Source organism: Gadus morhua, chromosome 15 (genome assembly GCF_902167405.1).
Source record: "Gadus morhua chromosome 15, gadMor3.0, whole genome shotgun sequence".
Classification (NCBI taxonomy): domain Eukaryota; kingdom Metazoa; phylum Chordata; class Actinopteri; order Gadiformes; family Gadidae; genus Gadus; species Gadus morhua.
The window spans coordinates 769,091-788,113 of NC_044062.1; the positions used below are offsets into that span (position 1 = coordinate 769,091).

General features: G+C 46.2%; 2 protein-coding genes across 4 annotated transcripts in view; both read right to left on the bottom strand.

Moving 5' to 3' along the window:
• Positions 1-244: 244 nt before the first annotated feature.
• Positions 245-9,497, bottom strand: LOC115559576 (pyrokinin-1 receptor). 3 transcript variants are annotated; one of them, XM_030378451.1, is made up of 7 exons: positions 9,140-9,497; positions 4,349-4,503; positions 4,163-4,259; positions 3,681-3,886; positions 2,908-3,126; positions 1,140-1,317; positions 245-931 (listed from the first exon to the last, which is right to left on the bottom strand). In XM_030378451.1, exons 1-7 carry the CDS (start codon positions 9,273-9,275, stop codon positions 489-491), a joined length of 1,434 nt encoding a protein of 477 aa, XP_030234311.1. In that variant the 5' UTR covers positions 9,276-9,497; the 3' UTR covers positions 245-488. The 3 variants fall into 3 exon arrangements, with proteins under 3 accessions (XP_030234311.1, XP_030234310.1, XP_030234312.1); XM_030378450.1 differs by having other exon boundaries at positions 2,908-3,129; XM_030378452.1 differs by having other exon boundaries at positions 2,908-3,129; positions 4,349-4,508; positions 9,140-9,224.
• Positions 9,498-10,619: 1,122 nt separating this feature from the next.
• Positions 10,620-19,023, bottom strand: part of abcc2 (ATP binding cassette subfamily C member 2) — a 33,459-nt gene continuing 25,055 nt past the window's right edge. The window contains exons 27-32 of the mRNA XM_030378444.1: positions 18,501-18,602; positions 17,492-17,635; positions 15,618-15,776; positions 15,362-15,528; positions 12,294-12,488; positions 10,620-11,506 (exon numbers count right to left, since the gene is read on the bottom strand). Of these exons, the coding sequence (XP_030234304.1) occupies positions 11,377-11,506; positions 12,294-12,488; positions 15,362-15,528; positions 15,618-15,776; positions 17,492-17,635; positions 18,501-18,602 (897 nt within the window). The 3' untranslated portion in view covers positions 10,620-11,376. The remainder of the gene's footprint in view (positions 11,507-12,293; positions 12,489-15,361; positions 15,529-15,617; positions 15,777-17,491; positions 17,636-18,500; positions 18,603-19,023) is intronic.

Below are 19,023 nucleotides of genomic sequence, written 5' to 3' on the forward strand. Positions count from 1 at the left end.
GGGGGGGCAACCAACCAGGCCTTCAGCAGCAAACTACAACACCTGGGGGGGGGGGGGCATCCAGCCAGGCCTTCAGCAGCAAACAACAACACCAGGAGGGGGGGGGGGGCAACCAGCCAGGCCTTCAGCAGCAAACTACAACACCAGGGGGGGGGGAGGCAACCAGCCAGGCCTTCAGCAGCAAACTACAACACCAGGAGGGGGGGGGGGGGGGGCAACCAGCCAGGCCTTCAGCAGCAAACTACAACACCAGGAGGGGGGGGGGGGGGCAACCAGCCAGGCCTTCAGCAGCAAACTACAACACCAGCTAGGGGGGGGGGGGCATCTCCTCAAAGCATCACCCCCTCAGCTGGGGGGGGGACCCCACCTCCTCACAGCATCCCCCCCTCAGCTGGGGGGGGGGACCCCATCTCCTCACAGCATCAGACCCTCAGCTGGGGGGGGGGGGCACCTCATCAGCTGGGGGGGACGACGACGACCCCACCTCCTCACAGCATCACCTCCTCCGCCCCCCCCTCCCCAGGGCCTCGACGTGCGTGGGCCCCGTAGCCCGCGCTGAGCTGCCTCTCTCCAGAACACACACCCTCGCTCCTCTCTCGGCCCGTGGCGCTCCCGGCCCCCCCGCTTGAGCTCCTCTGCCCCAGGCCGGCCCTGCTGCCCCCGCCCCCCCGGCCCCGGGCGGGGGGGCGGTGGCAGCGGGGGCGCAGGCGGCGCAGCGTCCGCAGGCAGGCCCGGCGGAAGGTGCAGGAGGAGATGCAGAAGAGCAGCGGGTCCAGGGCGCTGTTGATGTACCACAGCGGCAGCGCCAGGTAGGACTTGAGCACCGTGTAGACGGAGAGGACCCGGTCCGACCACACCTCCACGTACACCTGCATGAGCGACGACGCCATGTCCGGGAAGTTACAGACGAAGAACGCCACCAACACAGCGCCTGGACGCCCAGTGATGAACACACAAAGACCGTTATCACAAAATGAATTACGCATGACCACTGGTATCAGTCCAGCTCAGTGATGGGCTCACCAGTGAGTGGTATTGACTTGATGAATGATTGTGTGAGATTTTTTTTTAATTGGTTCATTTTTTTTGTTTGCACACCATCGCTTCCCAAACACGGTGACCCTCCTCCTCCTCCTTACCCATGAGCCTTAGAGCCCTCTTCTCATTGGAGAGTAACTTTCCGTTCTTATGACACTGCACGCCTCTGCTGGCCTCCCGGTCGGTCTGGGTGAGGCCCAGGGTCTTCCTCTGACGGCTGTTCCTCCTCAGGTGAAGCAGGATCAGCAGGTACAGGGTGGAGATCACCACCAGCGGAACCTGAAGGGCCCCAGATAATCCATCAAGCACTCGCCCAGGCTCCACTCTCAACAAATATTAAGAATCGGTCCACATATCGGACATAAAAATGTGTTAAAAAAGAAAACGACGTAGCATTGTATTACAATGCAAATGTTTCCTCTTTGATTCAGGTCTCAATTTGGGGGGGGGGGGGGGGGTGCAAGCTTTGGACATCTAATAGCTAGACGACTGCACTCATGAAAGCTGTCTGGCACTGTGTGAAACTAATTCCCTGTCCAGTAATCTTCTTAATTGTCCAACCTTGATGGTGGAACAAGCAGCCTTTTACACATTCAACAGGCAGAGTCCCTCCATTTCTCCAACAATGACTCGTGCCCTTCAAGGGGCCGAATCAGTCTGGTCTCCGCAGGAAGAAGAGGCTTGGATAAGGGGCTGAATCAGTCTGGTCTCAGGAAGTAGAGGCTTGGATAAGGGGCTGAATCAGTCTGGTCTCACCAGGAAGAAGAGGCTTGGATAAGGGGCTGAATCAGTCTGGTCTCAGGAAGAAGAGGCTTGGATAAGGGGCTGAATCAGTCTGGTCTCACCAGGAAGAAGAGGCTTGGATAAGGGGCTGAATCAGTCTGGTCTCACCAGGAAGAAGAGGCTTGGATAAGGGGCTGAATCAGTCTGGTCTCAGGAAGAAGAGGCTTGGATAAGGGGCTGAATCAGTCTGGTCTCACCAGGAAGAAGAGGCTTGGATAAGGGGCTGAATCAGTCTGGTCTCAGGAAGAAGAGGCTTGGATAAGGGGCTGAATCAGTCTGGTCTCACCAGGAAGAAGAGGCTTGGATAAGGGGCTGAATCAGTCTGGTCTCAGGAAGAAGAGGCTTGGATAAGGGGCTGAATCAGTCTGGTCTCACCAGGACGAAGAGGCTTGGATAAGGGGCTGAATCAGTCTGGCCTCACCAGGGAGAAGAGGCTTGGATAAGGGGCTGAATCAGTCTGGCCTCACCAGGGAGAAGAGTGTTAGATTTCAGTTTATTTCTAAACTGTTCGGACAGACTCTGCGTTGTGTATTTTCAGTCGTAGTAGTAATTCTTGAAGTCGAAATCAAAGCAGCTTGACAGGTTGGATTAGAGGGTTGAATAGATGGTTTATTTTCCAGGAATACAGCGAGATACAGACTTAGGTTGAATAATCTATAGTGGACCCGGTGGTCGATGACTTGCTCCTTGGCTGTCGAAACCCTCTACTCCTCGAACCAAAGGGTTGGGGCGAGTTTTATACAAAAAGGGGATACATGAATAACACGTGAACAGACGCACTCTCAGCCTTGATAAGGTGGCCCTGGCCATGTCCCGGAGGACCAGGTCGGTTCAACCTCGTTGAAACATAACAATGGCAGAATGTTGGGGATAACACCTTGCATTAGTATGAGAGGCCCTTGCCTGTTCCTAGACTAGAAATGTGAACAAAAGAGAGACACTAAAACACCAACATTCTACAAGAGGCTTGGATAAGGGGCTGAATCAGTCTGGCCTCACCAGGGAGAAGAGGCTTGGATAAGGGGCTGAATCAGTCTGGCCTCACCAGGGAGAAGAGGATAAGGGGCTGAATCAGTCTGGCCTCACCAGGAAGAAGAGGCTGGCTCTGAGTAGCAGGGCTCCCTTGTAGATGTGGGCGGGGTCGGGCTCCCTCATCTCACACATGGTGGAGACGTGCAGGGCGTCCTCGGGCGTGGCAGCTGTGTAGTTGAGGATGCAGACGCGAGCCTGGCCGTACACCAGGGCGAAGGGCACGGCCGACAGCAGGGAGATGATCCACACCCACAGCAGACACGGCCGGCGGTACTGCTGGGGGAGATCTGACTTACTACAGAGGAGGACTTCACAGAGCCACGCGGACACCACGGATATTCAGTCCTAATCATACATCATTTCAACATTAAAGCAGTCCTGATTCTTGTGGCTGAATCTAAAGCTCCTTTTGCTTCAATGTAATTTCCCCCTGGCCAACCTCAAAGTCACATAAAGCCAGAGGTCATTGCTTAAAAAATATAATATAACACATAGAGTAAGCCACGTAGCATAATTGACTAATTCATATTTTAAGGTTCATCTTGTATTTAGCGTCAAAAATGTCCAAGTCAAATAGATGACTTAGGCAGATAGTGATTATGTTGAATTAAAGCACTCTGATTGGCTTAGGATTCAGCCAATGAGGCACAGTGAATCAGCGGCATCAGCAGAGTACAGTTAGGTTAGATATCACAATTTGGCCAAAATGTGACTTAGCCAACCAAGCTATGACGCTAACGATATTGAAGAGAGGCGACAGCCTACAGCGACACACCAGTCAGTCAACGCCCGTCCCCGGGCCGGGGAGCGGTGTACGGGGCTGATACCTTGAGGCTGGACACGGACCACATGGTGTGGCAGATAGCGGCGTAGCGCTCCGCGGTGAAGGCCGTGATGACCCAGCTGGTGCTGGCGCAGTACATCTGCCGCATCATGAAGTAGGCCTTGCAGAGGACGTGGCCCAGCCTCCAGGGGTAGCTCTCCCAGTAGTAGCGATACACCGTCACCGGCACCGTCAGCAACTGGAGGATGTCTGGGGCGGCCGAGGGAGGGATAGGCGTGGGACGGACGGACGGATGGATGTAGAGAAAGACGAATGGGCGGAAGGATTAGATGGACTGACAAGGGAAGGCTTCATATGCATGTCACTGGGCACACGAATGACTGTGGTGTATTTGACGCACGGGGATCAATTGGATAAACGACCTGTGATGTCCCACAGAGAGACACTGTTCCCAGCTTGTCATCACTGCAGTGTGGCTTATTCAGGATGCTAAGCATCACATATACTCAGACAAACAGTCCGTACCAGACAAGACCAGGCTGATGAGATAGAGACGGATAGCACTGGTCCTCATATGAGCGTCCGCAACCAGAGTCAGTAGGCTCAAACCGTTGAAGAACACCTGGAGAGAAGAACAGTATCCCCTTCATAACAATTCATGACAACATGGCTTCAATGTTACTTCTTAAAATAAGGTTGTTGCTTTCTCACTCCGAGCAAGAAGATGGTACTGTAGAATATCGTCATGGGAACAGCAACGGCCAATGGCTCACTCTGGGTGACTCCGATGTCGAGTTCGGTACTTGGGCTGACATTGCAGGAAAACACAAAGCTGAACTCTCTAGACTGGTTCATGCCTTCTGCTTCTGCCCTCAAGGAGACACAGGGAGTGTAAGCAATTAAAGATGTTGAATGTCACTTGAGTTGACCAACTTCCTGGATCCCCCGTTGAGTTTGCTGTCATTCCTAAGAGTCCATCCCAGGTGTCCAATTAGTTCATAACACCTCTCTCCGTATCAATAAGCATGAGAGTCTACACTTCTAGACACACTCATATTACTCCTTCGCCACGTCAGTCTTCATGCAACAATACAAACCACAACATGCAATTAAATTAGGACTCCTTTTGGCATTTGAAGGGATTACATGAAAGGCCTTGTGTCTGTCCACACTGGCCCCTAGCCAGGTGCTCATCTGTTTGGCTTCCCTCATAATGTTGTTCCATGCAACATACTCACAATTCAGCCCCACATTTGCTTCTATATGTGTGAGGTGGTATATGAAGATGGGTAGTTATAGAGATTTTGACATTCCAGGGTAATTTATAGTTTCCTTACAATGTTGTGTTAAGGTGCAATGGACGCTTAAATGGATCTTATTGATGTGTATGTTTATAGGACTTAGAGACATAGAACTCACTTTAGATTTGTCAGGCTTTCCAACTCGATTCCTACGGCAAGAGATGCAAGTTGAAGCACACTAAGGAAATCCAGCTTTTGAATTCAGGCAAATGAAAATCCCCATTAAAATGAGCATACAGCTGCCCTACTTCAGAAGCTGTGGAGTTCCTTAAGAGGCTCAGGTCCAAATATGCAAATAGCTGCTGCAGATGTTTTACCTCCGTCTTTGCCTCGCCATGTGGGCCCCATACGGGGACTTTAAGACCTGTATGTCTGTTACATATTATTTACCCTAAACTACTGAATCCTGTATGGACTCATAAATTAATTAATATTCAGAAATGTATATTTATATCGAGGTGATTTAAAACTAAAGCTATTTATTGGTAGACGGTATACATATTTATATTATTGAAAGAAATCATAATTTACTCTTTCATAAATATAGCACGTATTTTATAATATTCTCAATAATATTTGTTTGGCTATATACTCCCTTAGCCTGTTACCTCTCCAGTGTTTCATTCTCATTTCGAATGCTGCTTTGCAGGCCCGGTTCTACGGGGGTGCATAAGCATGCATTGCACCCCCCAAAAAAATGTTTGCACCCTCAATTGAAAAAAAAAAAAAATTAGATAAATATGATAAAAATAATAAAATACTTGCTCACAAAACAAATTGTAATGAAACTTGTGACAATTTCCATTAAATACCGTTGAGATATGAGCATCCAACATCACTGTTGCCCCTTTCACACCGCCGCAAAATCGGGGCCGGTTCCGGGCCAGTTCGGAGCTAGGGCCAGGGCTTTGGTTTCACACCGCCAAAGAACCGGCTCCGGCCCCTAAAAACCGGTTCAACTCTGGCCCCACTTTAGAGCTGGGCTAGAACTAGAACCGCTTTTACGCCGGGGGCAGGGGGCGGAGTTATCCGTACCTTCATAAACAGGAAGACCAACGAAGACCGGCATTTTTTAAAACACCGAAGTAAACAATGGACGTGAATCCGTGTATGATTCTTTTGTTTTTTCTGATTTTGTTTTAAATCGGAATATTCAAAGAACGAACCATACACGGATTGAATCGAAGACGAAATTGTTGTTGTTGTGTTTGAAACTGGCGCGAGGGTTCTTCTGCGCGCCTATTGTGTGGTGGTTCAACGCGTCAACGCGCCAACGCAGCTAGATGAGTCCATGTCCATGCAAGTGAACGGAGCGTTCCCTCTTCGTCATAACTATCAAACCAAACATCCTTCACATTCACCGAGCGAACATTATGAAAGTAAAATGCACATTTCTCGCTAAAAATGTTTCCATAAACGCATTTGATGGCGTAACTATGTTACTATTTCCACCCAGAATAAAGAAAGATGTCGGCCGTATGCTTCTGTCCAAGCTCACTAGCCGAGACGTTTGCAGTGACGTCATGACGTTGCTCACGCCGGCTCCATGGCTGGCTCTGGCCGGTGTGAAACCAACCGGTTCTTAACTGGGGTAAGGCTGGAACCAGTTTGGAACTGGCCCTAGCACCAGCCCGGAACTGGCTCTCGGTTCTTTTTGGTGTGAAAGCGGCATCTGACCGCTCAGTGGTGATCTATTTTTGTTGCCGGAAGCAATTTCATTCGTTTATATGATTAAATACCAAACAAATCACAATCTATTGTCAATTATTATTATTAACAGTAAATTTTACTAGTATAACTGTTGTATAAAGCAATATCACACTCGAGGTCGCAATGTTGTCGCTCTATATCAGCGCTGCTGTGATTGGCCGCTGGCCGGCATCGTGTGTCATGCCGGCGTCGTGTGCAAAATGCACGCACCCATATAGTATATCTATTGCCGCTTTCACACCAAAAAGAACCGAGAGCCAGTTCCGGGCTGGTGCTAGGGCCAGTTCCAAACTGGTTCCAGCCTTACCCCAGTTAAGAACCGGTTGGTTTCACACCGGCCAGAGCCAGCCATGGAGCCGGCGTGAGCAACGTCATGACGTCACTGCAAACGTCTCGGCTAGTGAGCTTGGACAGAAGCATACGGCCGACATCTTTCTTTATTCTGGGTGGAAATAGTAACATAGTTACGCCATCAAATGCGTTTATGGAAACATTTTTAGCGAGAAATGTGCATTTTACTTTCATAATGTTCGCTCGGTGAATGTGAAGGATGTTTGGTTTGATAGTTATGACGATGAGGGAACGCTCCGTTCACTTGCATGGACATGGACTCATCTAGCCGCGTTGACGCGTTGACGCGTTGAACCACCACACAATAGGCGCGCAGAAGAACCCTCGCGCCAGTTTCAAACACAACAAGAATTTCGTCTTCGATTCAATCCGTGTATGGTTCGTTCTTTGAATATTCCGATTTAAAACAAAATCAGGAAAAACAAAAAAGAACCATACACGGATTCACGTCCATTGTTTACTTCGGTGTTTTAAAAAATGCCGGTCTTCGTTGGTCTTCCTGTTTATGAAGGTACGGATAACTCCGTACGCCCCCGGCGTAAAAGCGGTTCTAGTTCTAGCCCAGCTCTAAAGTGGGGCCAGAGTTGAACCGGTTTTTAGGGGCCGGAGCCGGTTCTTTGGCGGTGTGAAACCAAAGCCCTGGCCCTAGCTCCGAACTGGCCCGGAACCGGCCCCGATTTTGCGGCGGTGTGAAAGGGGCATATGGTGCGCAAGGTAGTGACGTTGAACTTCTTCGGCAGCAACAGTTATATATCCGTTGGATATCCGTTGGATATCCAATACATGTATTAAATGTATTATGTTCATGAGAACCAATATTTATTTTTATTGTATTTATTTACAATCGTGTTAACTTTATTATACTGATTACTTTTTGTTCAAAGTTCAAAGTCTGAAAGTGTTCTTTCCTTGTTCAGCTAAAATCTATTTTATTTTTAAGTGGCAATGTACAATTATTTGTTATGTCAAATATCCTGCCACAATTTATAAAAAATAAACGTTATTTTTGAATTGCAGTCACATATTTTTTTAGAGAATTCTGTTCTTTTTTACACCTCACACATCACACATATCAAAAACCTATCTCATATTCAAAGCTATTTAAGATATCAATAAGCTAATGTTGCAGCTGAAATGTTCTCCACATCACAAGACGTGATATGATACCATCTTTTAAGCAGTAATTGTTTGTTGTCCCAACATGTCAGTAGAACTACGCAGAAGTGCTTGTCTATGGTAGGAAAGGCCTGTGTGTAAAAAATCGAAGTCTGAACTGAAGCTGGATAGCTGGTTTTAGTAGGCCTATAGTACTGGTGCACCCCCTTTAATCTCAGATGCACCCCAAGGCATTCTGTTCTGGAACCGGGCCTGCTGCTTTGACTCCTGAATTATTATTTTCTTCCTCTAGTGATAAATAAAGCTAATAAGATAATCTTATAATCCATAGGGATAGGGTTAACCCTAACCCTATCCCTAACCCATACTAATGGATCTGATGGACCTAGCATCATTTTCAGAAAATGTGATGCATGGCCTCTATTGCCACAATACACAGGGTCTACTTTGAAGAAATTGTGTTGTGAAGGGGGTGGTGCAGAGGGGAATCCCCCGTACATTTAAACCAGATTGTAACTTTGCTGTTACCGTTTTATTGAGTACACCTAGCGGTGGGGGGGAGACTCTTTACCTTTTTATATACAGTATCTAAGGAGCATTGAACAGCGGTATGCATACATTTAGTAGGAGTGGGAACAGAGAGCAGACATTCCTTCAGTGTTAAAGACAAAACCTACTCAGCATGCCTCACAAGAGAAAGGGTTTAACTGACAATTAAAGAAAAATATACAGTTTGAGTGTTTTTCAAACTCATTGTCATTGGATTCAATTCGGTAAATGGCAATTCACAATTTAGAAAGATACAGGATGGGTTCAGGCATTAAAAAAACAACGGATTAATCTGTAGTTAGAAAGCGAATTGCAATATGCATGAAAAAAAACACTTAAAAACAGAAAACAAATGAAGGTATGCAACCTGATAAATGTTTTCAGCGGACATGCATTAGATAATAATTCAATTAACACAACTAAACAATCACAGAATCCCCCGGATAAAAAAACAAGCACGCTTTGAATTACTTACCACCTTTCAGCGAGACCAAAGAGTTCTCAGCAGTCGTGTACCAAGTAGTCCTCGTCTGATGGTGTGCTGTTGCTTTCCCTCTTCGTCCCTCCCGCCTGCTCTGCAACCTCCACGCTCTGAGTGGTACAACCCTCATGTTCCCTCAAGTAAGAACAGACACGATGTCTCCATAGCTTGAGTCGTACTGACAAACAATCATTATTGGACATCTCCAACCCCTCATGCTGTTCTTTATAAAAATGGTTATATACATATTTATTGCACAAAATGTGTTTCTGAATCTCCATTATATATTTGTTTAGATATTCTGTATGTATATTTACTAGAGCTGTCAAGCGATTAAAATAGTTAATCGTGATTAATCGCATTAATGTCATAGTTAACTCTAATTAATCGCGATTAATCGCAAATTATTTTTCTATGCTAAATATCCCTTGATTTTTTTGTCCCATAATTCTTCTCATTTTAATTCTCTTATCAACATGGTGAAGTGCATCGGCTTGCCTTGTGCAAATGATTTTTTATTGATAACAACATTGGCATATACACTGATCAAAACAGGACGATACAAAAAAAGAGCCTATAGTGCAATTAAACGACTGCTTTGAACAAATGTCATTTGAACATAGCAGTCAGGCTACTGCTTCTTTGTTTTGAGCCAAAGGAAAAAAAACGCAATGCTCATAGCTTCATATATTGCCATGGAGCGTTAACGCCGTTAATAACGCGTTTAATTGACAGCTATAATATTTACTAGAGCTGTCAGTTAAACGCGTTATTAACGGCGTTAACGCAAACCAAATTTAACGGCGTTACATTTTTTATCGCGCGAATAACGCAATTATTTTATAAAAAAAAAAAAAAAAAAAAAATTCCTTTGGCTCAAAACATTATTACATTACATTTTGTAATACATTTTGACTGCTATGTTCAAATGACATTTGTTCAAAGCAGTCGTTTAATTGCACTATAGGCTCTTTTTTTGTATCGTCCTGTTTTGATCAGTGTATATGCCAATGTTGTTATCAATAAAAAATCATTTGCACAAGGCAAGCCGATGCACTTCACCATGTTGATAAGAGAATTAAAATGAGAAGAATTATGGGACAAAAAATTAATTAATCACAATTGATTAATCACGATTAAATATTTTAATCGCTTGACAGCTCTAATATTTACCCTTTTTTTGGTTGGCTAAGGATTAGTTTTGCTTTTGTATCAATAAAGTATGTTATTTCAATGTCTTCATACAGTAGTTTTTGCAGTAATATTGGTTTAACATTATCGACTTCAAGCAATTTGAAAGAAAATTACCCTTCTAGTTCCCTTTACGTTCATGATTGAACAGGAAATCAGAATTGCACCAGTTACTATTGTATATCCTCTAAAATATTTTTTTCCGGCAATGAGTAAAAGTCATACAAGACCGGGTTGTAACTTTGCTGTCACTGTTTAATTTACTGCACATAGTGTTGCTGGAGCCTCTTTACCTTTTAATATGCAGTATCCAAAGGAGCATTGAACCGCGGCATGTATACATTTAGTAAGTGTGTGAACGGAGAGCGGACATTCCTTCAGTGATAAGGGCATGCCTCTAGAGTAAGAGTGTAAAAGTCATACAAGACCGGCATATGTCTGGGACATTTCGGTGTCTAATCACCGATATGTTTTTTGGTTATGCTACATTTGTTGGTCATCCATCCATGGTCATATGTAACATGTTCTTGAATAGGTTATCATTAACTGTAACATGCCACCTGAACACAATTCAGAGAGAAAAGAGCACAGCAAGCGTTTTCTTCTTTAGGAGTAGTCAGTTTTATCAGACACGTGTTGACTCCAATAAACACAACAAACTCAAACATTGCAAACATTCATGAACAGTACAGTGAGTGAAAAATCAGGCAGTCTTTGCAATATCACAAATTAGAAAATAATTCTTATCTAATCACCCTCGGTGGCAATATAAACATCGTGGTATGAACAGGTTGTGCGTTATAACCCATTTCATGTAGTCTTATACAGTCCGATAACAGACGCAAAGATGTTGAAACGCTCAACATCGGCATCAAATATTGTTGTGGTAATTATAAATTATTTGTGCAGTTGGCCACAACACACACACACACACACACACACACACACACACACACACACACACACACACACACACACACACACACACACACACACACACACACACACACACACACACACACACACACACACACACACGATCATAGAGCTGTGGCTTCTCCTGTGGTTATCCCGGCGTCCTTGGTCATGGCGTAGAAGTACCCCTGTTTCTCCAGCAGGTTTTCAGGAGAATCAAACTCCACGATCCTCCCTGCGTCTAGCACCATCACCCTGGGAGGGGGCAGAGAGCGATGGTGTCACCGAGTCATCGACCAATAGCACATCACACATGACACCGTCTTTACAATTTTAATTTGTGAAAGTTTCATGAACCCCAACACGTGTATTATTATGGGAAAGTTGTTCTGAGGACGTACGGGTAATTGTCAATGTCTCCTTGTGCGTTCATTCACACAAAAATAAAAATATATTATAAAAAAAGAAACGAGAGAGATCTGTATTTATAGTACTTATACCCTCAAACATTGTATAATAATTGATGAGGAGAGGTTATTAGGGTGTCAATCTCCTTGATGCAAGAGATCTCCAAATAAGGGGATTAATGTTATGCATTTATTATCGCAAGAGCCTTTGTTCCCCATTTGGATTAAATTCAGAAAATGTTCACTTTTATTAGAACTAAGATTGTATTGCAAGTATTTGTTAGTGTCAGGGGTTAGCAGGACCTCATTACTGCTTGACATGCACTGCACTCTGAGCTCCATTAATGAGCAGCATCTGGCCGTGCTGCCACTGCAATCATAAAGCCGGCCAGACTCGCCTAATGGGCGCGGTCTCAACGGCGGAGCAAGCTAACTAGCTCCAACATGGGCTGCAGAATCCCTCAAGATCTTCAAAAAAAACACGACACACACACACACACACACACACACACACACACACACACACACACACACACACACACACACACACACACACACACACACACACACACACACACACACACCACCCCCCCCCCCCCCCCCCCCCCTTCCTTCTCACTCTTGCCCCCCGGTACCTGGAGCTGTCCATGATGCTCTGCAGCCGGTGGGCGATGGTGAGGACGGTGCAGTGGGAGAACTCCTTGCGGATGGTGGTCTGGATCAGGTCGTCCGTCTCCAGGTCCACGGCGGCTGTGGCCTCGTCCAGGATCAGGATGCGGGACTTGCGGAGCAGAGCCCGGCCCAAGCACAGCAGCTGCCTCTGGCCCACGCTGTGGGGGGGGCAGCGGGCCTCGTTAGGGTACAGGGGATGCTATAAGGGGAGGCTCTCTCAAACACGCTGTTTTCTAATATTTGAAGTATTGTGTGTACATGTGTCTACATGTGTTGTGTGTACATGTGTTTTGTGTACATGTGTTGTTTGCTGGGTCCAATTATTTCAATGGTCTAGAGCAGTGGTCCCCAACCTTTTCAGCATCAAGGACCGGTATGATTCTCCAAAAGAATCACGGACCGGGGGGGGGGGGGTGGTTGGGTTATGTTGTATGCAATCTAACAACTGCATATAGACTTATGGCATGTAAAAGAGTGACAGTATTGCGAAGTAAATTGAGTTTATTAAGTGTGCATGCATTTTGCATGAATTAAAAAAAAAAAAAATGTTTTTTTTTTTTTTTCTAGTCATGTCATAGCCTCGTTAAACTACGGCCCGGTTAGGAATGTCCTGCGGCCCGGTACCGGTCCGCGGCCCGGTGGTTGGGGACCGCTGGTCTAGAGGTCAATGCTTTCTAAACTATTTTCCGTGGGAAATTAGTTTGTGTTGCTGACAGCATTTATTCACAACATGTGCATGTAGCTGTACTCCTTTGTGTTCGTAAATAGCTTAATGTTAAAGATAAGGTCAGGAAAGAGCAAACATGGTGCGGTTCATTGCTCTGATTGGTATGTGACCCTGTCTGAGGTTCGTCTCTCTCCTCTCCATTAACCATACTGTATGTGGTTAAGGTCAGGAAGCTTAATGTGTTTGTATATTCGGGAAAATTTGACTTTTTTTCAGAGCGTGGAAAACTTTAAACATTGTCTGAAATAAACCTCCATGATTGGCTTATTAAAATAAGTATTGACTTGTGTCTGGTGGTCCGCAAAAAATGAATTTAAATTTGATAGTCAACTCTTTTAACGAAACTGGCTATAAATCACTGCCAGTAATAATTTAAAGTGCTACCAGGCAGTGTTGTTTTTGGCAGGCATTTTAGATTTAGTTTTAGTCTTAGTCTTTTTGACGAAATGCTTCTTAGTTTTAGTCCCATTTTAGTCATTTCTATCTTTGAAAGTTTTAGTCTAGTTTTAGTCTGACGAAAACTCCAAAGGTTTTAGTCTAGTTTTAGTCCGCTGCTAGCACCGCTGCTGCTGCCATGGTGTGTGTGTGTGTGTGTGTGTGTGTGTGTGTGTGTGTGTGTGTGTGTGTGTGTGTGTGTGTGTGTGTGTGTGTGTGTGTGTGTGTGTGTGTGTGTGTGTGTGTGTGTGTGTGTGTGTGTGTGTGTGTGTGTGCGCCTCGTCCACCAGCCTCTCTCTGTAGTGTATGAGTGTGTGTGTGCCTCGTCCACCAGCCTCTCTCTGTAGTGTATGGGTGTGTTCGAAACCGCGTACTTGCTTACTACTCCTACTAACTATGACGTCAAATTGAGTATGCAGAACGTAGTAAGCGAGTTTTAGGTAAGCGAGTAGTATCCGAATGTCTTCTGCTTCCGGAAAGATTTTGAGTAAGCATCGCCAGCTTACTAGACGTACTCAACTGCCCCAGAATGCACTGCGTCTATTCAAAAGAACAGTGGAAGCAATGGCGCTAAACGGGGAGCCGCAGCAGCAGTGCTTTTAATAATTGTTTAATAATTGTTTTTAACATATCACCGCAAATCCTTAGGTTGAAGATGTACTGTGACGTTAAATGTGACGTTTATATATTTATTTATAATATTTATTAACGGTGCCCGGCCGGTAGGTTATTGACACGTCATTTGATTTACGTCATCTGAGGTGGTTAAGTAAGGACGGTCTTCTGAACGTCGATTACTCAAATGGATTACTCAATCATTATTTAAGGATTCGAGAAGTAAGCCAAATATTTAGTAGGTAGTAAGCAGTAAGCAAGTACGCGGTTTCGAACACACCCATGAGTGTGTGTGTGCCGTGTGCGTGCAGGCGCAGCTGCGCGCGAGCGAGGCTTTTAGTGTGTGATGGGGGCGTGACTGTTAGGACAAGCAGCTGGCTCCATTTCTGATGACTGAGCTCTTGATTGACATTGCACGCATATTATAGTTGGCGGGAAAAAAGCATGTTTTGAAACTTTGTTCGTCCACTCACTAACAATTTAGTCTCGTCTAGTTCTCGTCTGACGAAAATGTCTACATTTTTCGTCACATTTTAGTCTTTATATGGCTTTGGTGACGTTCGTCTTAGTCTCATTTTCGTCATGGAAAAAAGGGGTCTGACGACGTCATTTTCGTTTTCGTCTTGCCTGACGAAAACAACACTGCTACCAGGTCATAAATGGGAAGGCACTATTCCACCACTTTGTAATTTCTAAGTGGGAAGAATCTTTGCTGTAAAATAAAGCCTCTTTCGCCTTTATGACAGCAGGAGGCAGAACAGTGAGGAGCAACTGAACACCCCACAGGGTGAGCAAACCATCCAAAAACAGAACCCTTACTTTAACACCACAAAACGTAACCAGCTGACAAAGGAGCAACACGTAGATGGTGCGGCATGCATCGGTCGGTCGGTCTCAGCCTACATCGGTCGGTCGGTCTCAGCCTACATCGGTGGGTCGATCTCAGCCTACATCGGTGGGTCGGTCTCAGCCTACATCGGTGGGTCGGTCTCAGCCTACATCGGTGGGTCGGTCTCAGCCTACATCGGTCGGTCGGTCTCAGCCTACATCGGTCGGTCGGTCTCAGCCTACATCGGTCGGTCGGTCTCATCCTACATCGGTCGGTCGGTCTCAGCCTACATCGGTCGGTCGGTCTCAGCCTACATCGGTGGGTCGGTCTCAGCCTACAGTGGCTGCGAGCACAGCGTGTGATTCACTGTGTGGTTCGCTGTTATCCTAGAGCCACCCAGCGGGCGCTAGAGTTCAGGGACCCACCTGAGGTTCTCCCCCCCCTCCGAGACCTCGTACTGCAGACCCTTCTCCAGGCCCGCCACGTACTCCTTGAGGTGGGAGAGCTCCAGCGCTATCCAGATCTCCTGGTCACTGAAGTTCTCAAAGGGGTCCAGGTTCATCCTCAGAGAGCCAGAGAATAACACCGGGTCCTACGGCAGGAACACAATGACACATTGTTATGGCTATGCATACAAAGTGAGTGTATAGTGTGAGCGTGTGCGTGAGCGTGTGTGTGCACCTGTGGTATGATAGTCAGCCGGTTCCGGAGGTCGTGAAGGCCTATCTTGGAGATGTCGATGCCGTCGATGAGGATGCGGCCCTCCGCCGCCTCGATGATCCTGAACAGGCAGTTGGTCAGGCTGGACTTACCGGCTCCGGTGCGGCCGACTATACCAATCTGAGGACAGGGAGGGAGCGGTGTGAAGCACTGCAGCAGGACTATACCAATCTGAGGACAGGGGGGGGGGCGGTGTGAAGCACTGCAGCAGCACTATACCACCAGGCCAGGGTGGGCCTCCACCCCATCTGCTATGGAGGCCATAGATCAGGGCATGGTCGTTTCCTGCCCTGGGGGGCGCTCTACGGCCCCTGGAACATCGTTCTCCCCCGAGGAATTCACAGTTAGTTGGACTCCACTTGCGTTCTTGTGTCACTCCATTACAATAAGTTATCCTTATATCATAATAAGAACATAATATCAATTTAGGATTAAGCAAAAACAGCCACTCTGTAGAAGAAGCTCATCAAGTCACGGTCGCATTTGGAAAAGAGGAAAGTCAGCAGAAAGGCCAGCCCGGTCAGAAAGTGCCCGGGAGGACATGGCTACCACCACTGGACACATTCAGGCCTTCGACCAGACCGGGGATTAATGATAGTGAAAGATTTGAACACTTTATAAATGCAAATGACATAAAGGTGAACAGCGAGTGCCAGTGCCAGTGAGTATGTGAACGTGTGGACCGCTGCGTACTTTAATCCCACCACAACGGCCCGGGGAGACGGCTTCAGCGCATTGTGAATGAACTCTGAGCCCATCTCTCTGAAACCGAACCAGGACAAAGGGGAGACTGCCGCTCAATGTGTAGCCGCTTTGAAGAGATCTGGAAGAGGCACTTCGGGACAGATTGTTATGTGGAGTAAAGAGTGAGCTACCCAGAAAAGGTTATTGATGGCGGCAGCTCTCATCTCTCACAAGGCAGTGGAAAATCACCCGATCGACGGAGACAGTGGCAAGAGAAGCGCACCAGCTGAGCGGCATAAAGCTGATTATAAAGGTCAACAAAGTGACGTGGTCCCCGCTCAGAAGGACACGGAAATGAAAAATATGTTGAACGGACAATCATACAGACGATGACTGCTGTACAAAGAACAAGATTATAGCCATAACTGTGGGAAGAAAGGCCACATAGGGCGATTGTGTAAAAGTAGGAAGAATTATGAAAGAGGAGAAAAAATTGCTTAAGAGGAAGAACATTCAGGCGGTATGATAAAGAAAAAAAAAAGGATAGTGCATCACTTAACGTACAGAGTGATGAAACAGACACTGATATAGATAATGAACTGTTATTGAATAATAAGATCAAAGAGAGGAGTTAACACACATCTGTACCACCCCAGAGACTGAAGGTAAAGGGATGGAAAAGGAACTAGACCCTGGGGCCAAGGTGTCCTTTGAATGGATTCCAATGGAATCATATGCAGATGTTTTGGGATACATTCCATTACAGCCTGCAGACATTGTACTGACAACTCACACTGGAGAGGGCATTTCTCTAGAAGGAGTAACTCATGTGGACGTAAAACTCAACAATCAGGCAGCTGATTACCATTGTAGGTGTTGATGCACAACCACTTTTTTGGAAGAGAATGGTGTAGTCAGTGTTATTGCCGTTCAACATTTTTGGAGGAAGAACCACAAATCGTGTCATGTTTTAATAAAATACTGTTAATTGAAAAAACTATTAAAAGTATTGTATCACCTTATATCAATTGCCCGCCAGGGATGCAAGGTATGTTTGAATAATGTCCCTAATGGCTGAGCTTCTTTGTAAGGAAGCCCCCCCCCCCCACCACCATATACACCCCCAAACCCCCACACCCACACTGACCAACCTTTTCAGTGCTGCTTATATCACAGCTGATCCCGTTCAGCACCAGGTCCAGCTCCGGTCGGTAGCGAACCTTGTAGTTATCAAACTGCAGTCGCCCTGCGTCGGGCCACGTCCCCGGGGGCTGCGTCTCCGAGGCCCACTCAGCCTGACCAAGAACACACATACACGGAGAGAAGTCAAGAACTTACTAGAAATTGAACTTTTGCAAAGCTGAAAAGAGTTTGCTCTCGGCGCAATAATGGAGAGAAGAGGACAAATTGAGCACCCTATGCAGTAATAATAATGATTAGGATTATTGTGACTGAAAGGGAGGAAACAATTCATCAAGCATTTCACTTGGTTGAGCACTATAAATAACTATAAACCGCTTAACATCTCCCATGCTTCACACCATAGCTACTGCCATGTTAAAAAGGCTTTTCAACTGCAATTTACATTACTAAAGGTATGCAACTCCAGCTAGATGACTATAAATACATCGCTGAAGGCTAGTATCACACCCAACTACTTAGAAAAGTTTGAGGTTACTTCATCATCTGCTGTGCATGTTTTTTTTGTCAGATAGAGGCTAGTGCAGTGGCATGGGGCTTCAACACCAGCTCAAAGGAACTGGGTTAGATTCCCAATATGTTCGTAGCCTTCCTTTAGGAATCTTTGAGCAATGCTTTTCCTCTACCTGCTCCTTAATGCCATTTATTTGAGTCCCTTCCATCCAATAACCCATACAAACCCACGCACACACTCTATTCTCGGATTGAAAAATATGAATCCAGCTGGATTGCATGTTTCAATTCAAATAACTGCAGGTGGTAGAATAGTATTCATAAAGGTTCATTCATAGTGAGCAAAGTAATTAAGAGGGGGGACCAGGTGTCTAACGTAGCGAAGCTGTAAAGCTGTGGACTGGAAGTGAAGTGCCTGTCATAACCGTCAAGGAATAGAACGGCATATCCACTCGCCCTGCAGTCTAACAAAGAAAGAGCCCGCAGCAGCCTGCCTTCCCTCCTCACCTCCGTCTGCAGCTCAGAGTACTCGCTCACTCGCTCCACGGCCACGATGTTGGTCTCCAGCTCTGACGTCATCCTGACCAGCCAGTTGAGCGTCTGGGTGACCTGGACAGGAGCGGGTCCAAGACCAAGAGTTAGGGATCCTTAACCTAGACCAGGCCTATTCAACTAGCCGCCCCTCTTAAGACCAAGAGTTAGGGATCCTTAACCTAGACCAGGCCTATTCAACTAGCCGCCCCTCTTAAGACCAAGAGTTAGGGATCCTTAACCTAGACCAGGCCTATTCAACTAGCCGCCCCTCTTAAGACCAAGAGTTAGGGATCCTTAACCTAGACCAGGCCTATTCAACTAGCCGCCCCTCTTAAGACCAAGAGTTAGGGATCCTTAACCTAGACCAGGCCTATTCAACTAGCCGCCCCTCTTAAGACCAAGAGTTAGGGATCCTTAACCTAGACCAGGCCTATTCAACTAGCCGCCCCTCTTAATTCTTTTCTGGCCCCTAAGAGGTTGCATGCAAAAAATAAAT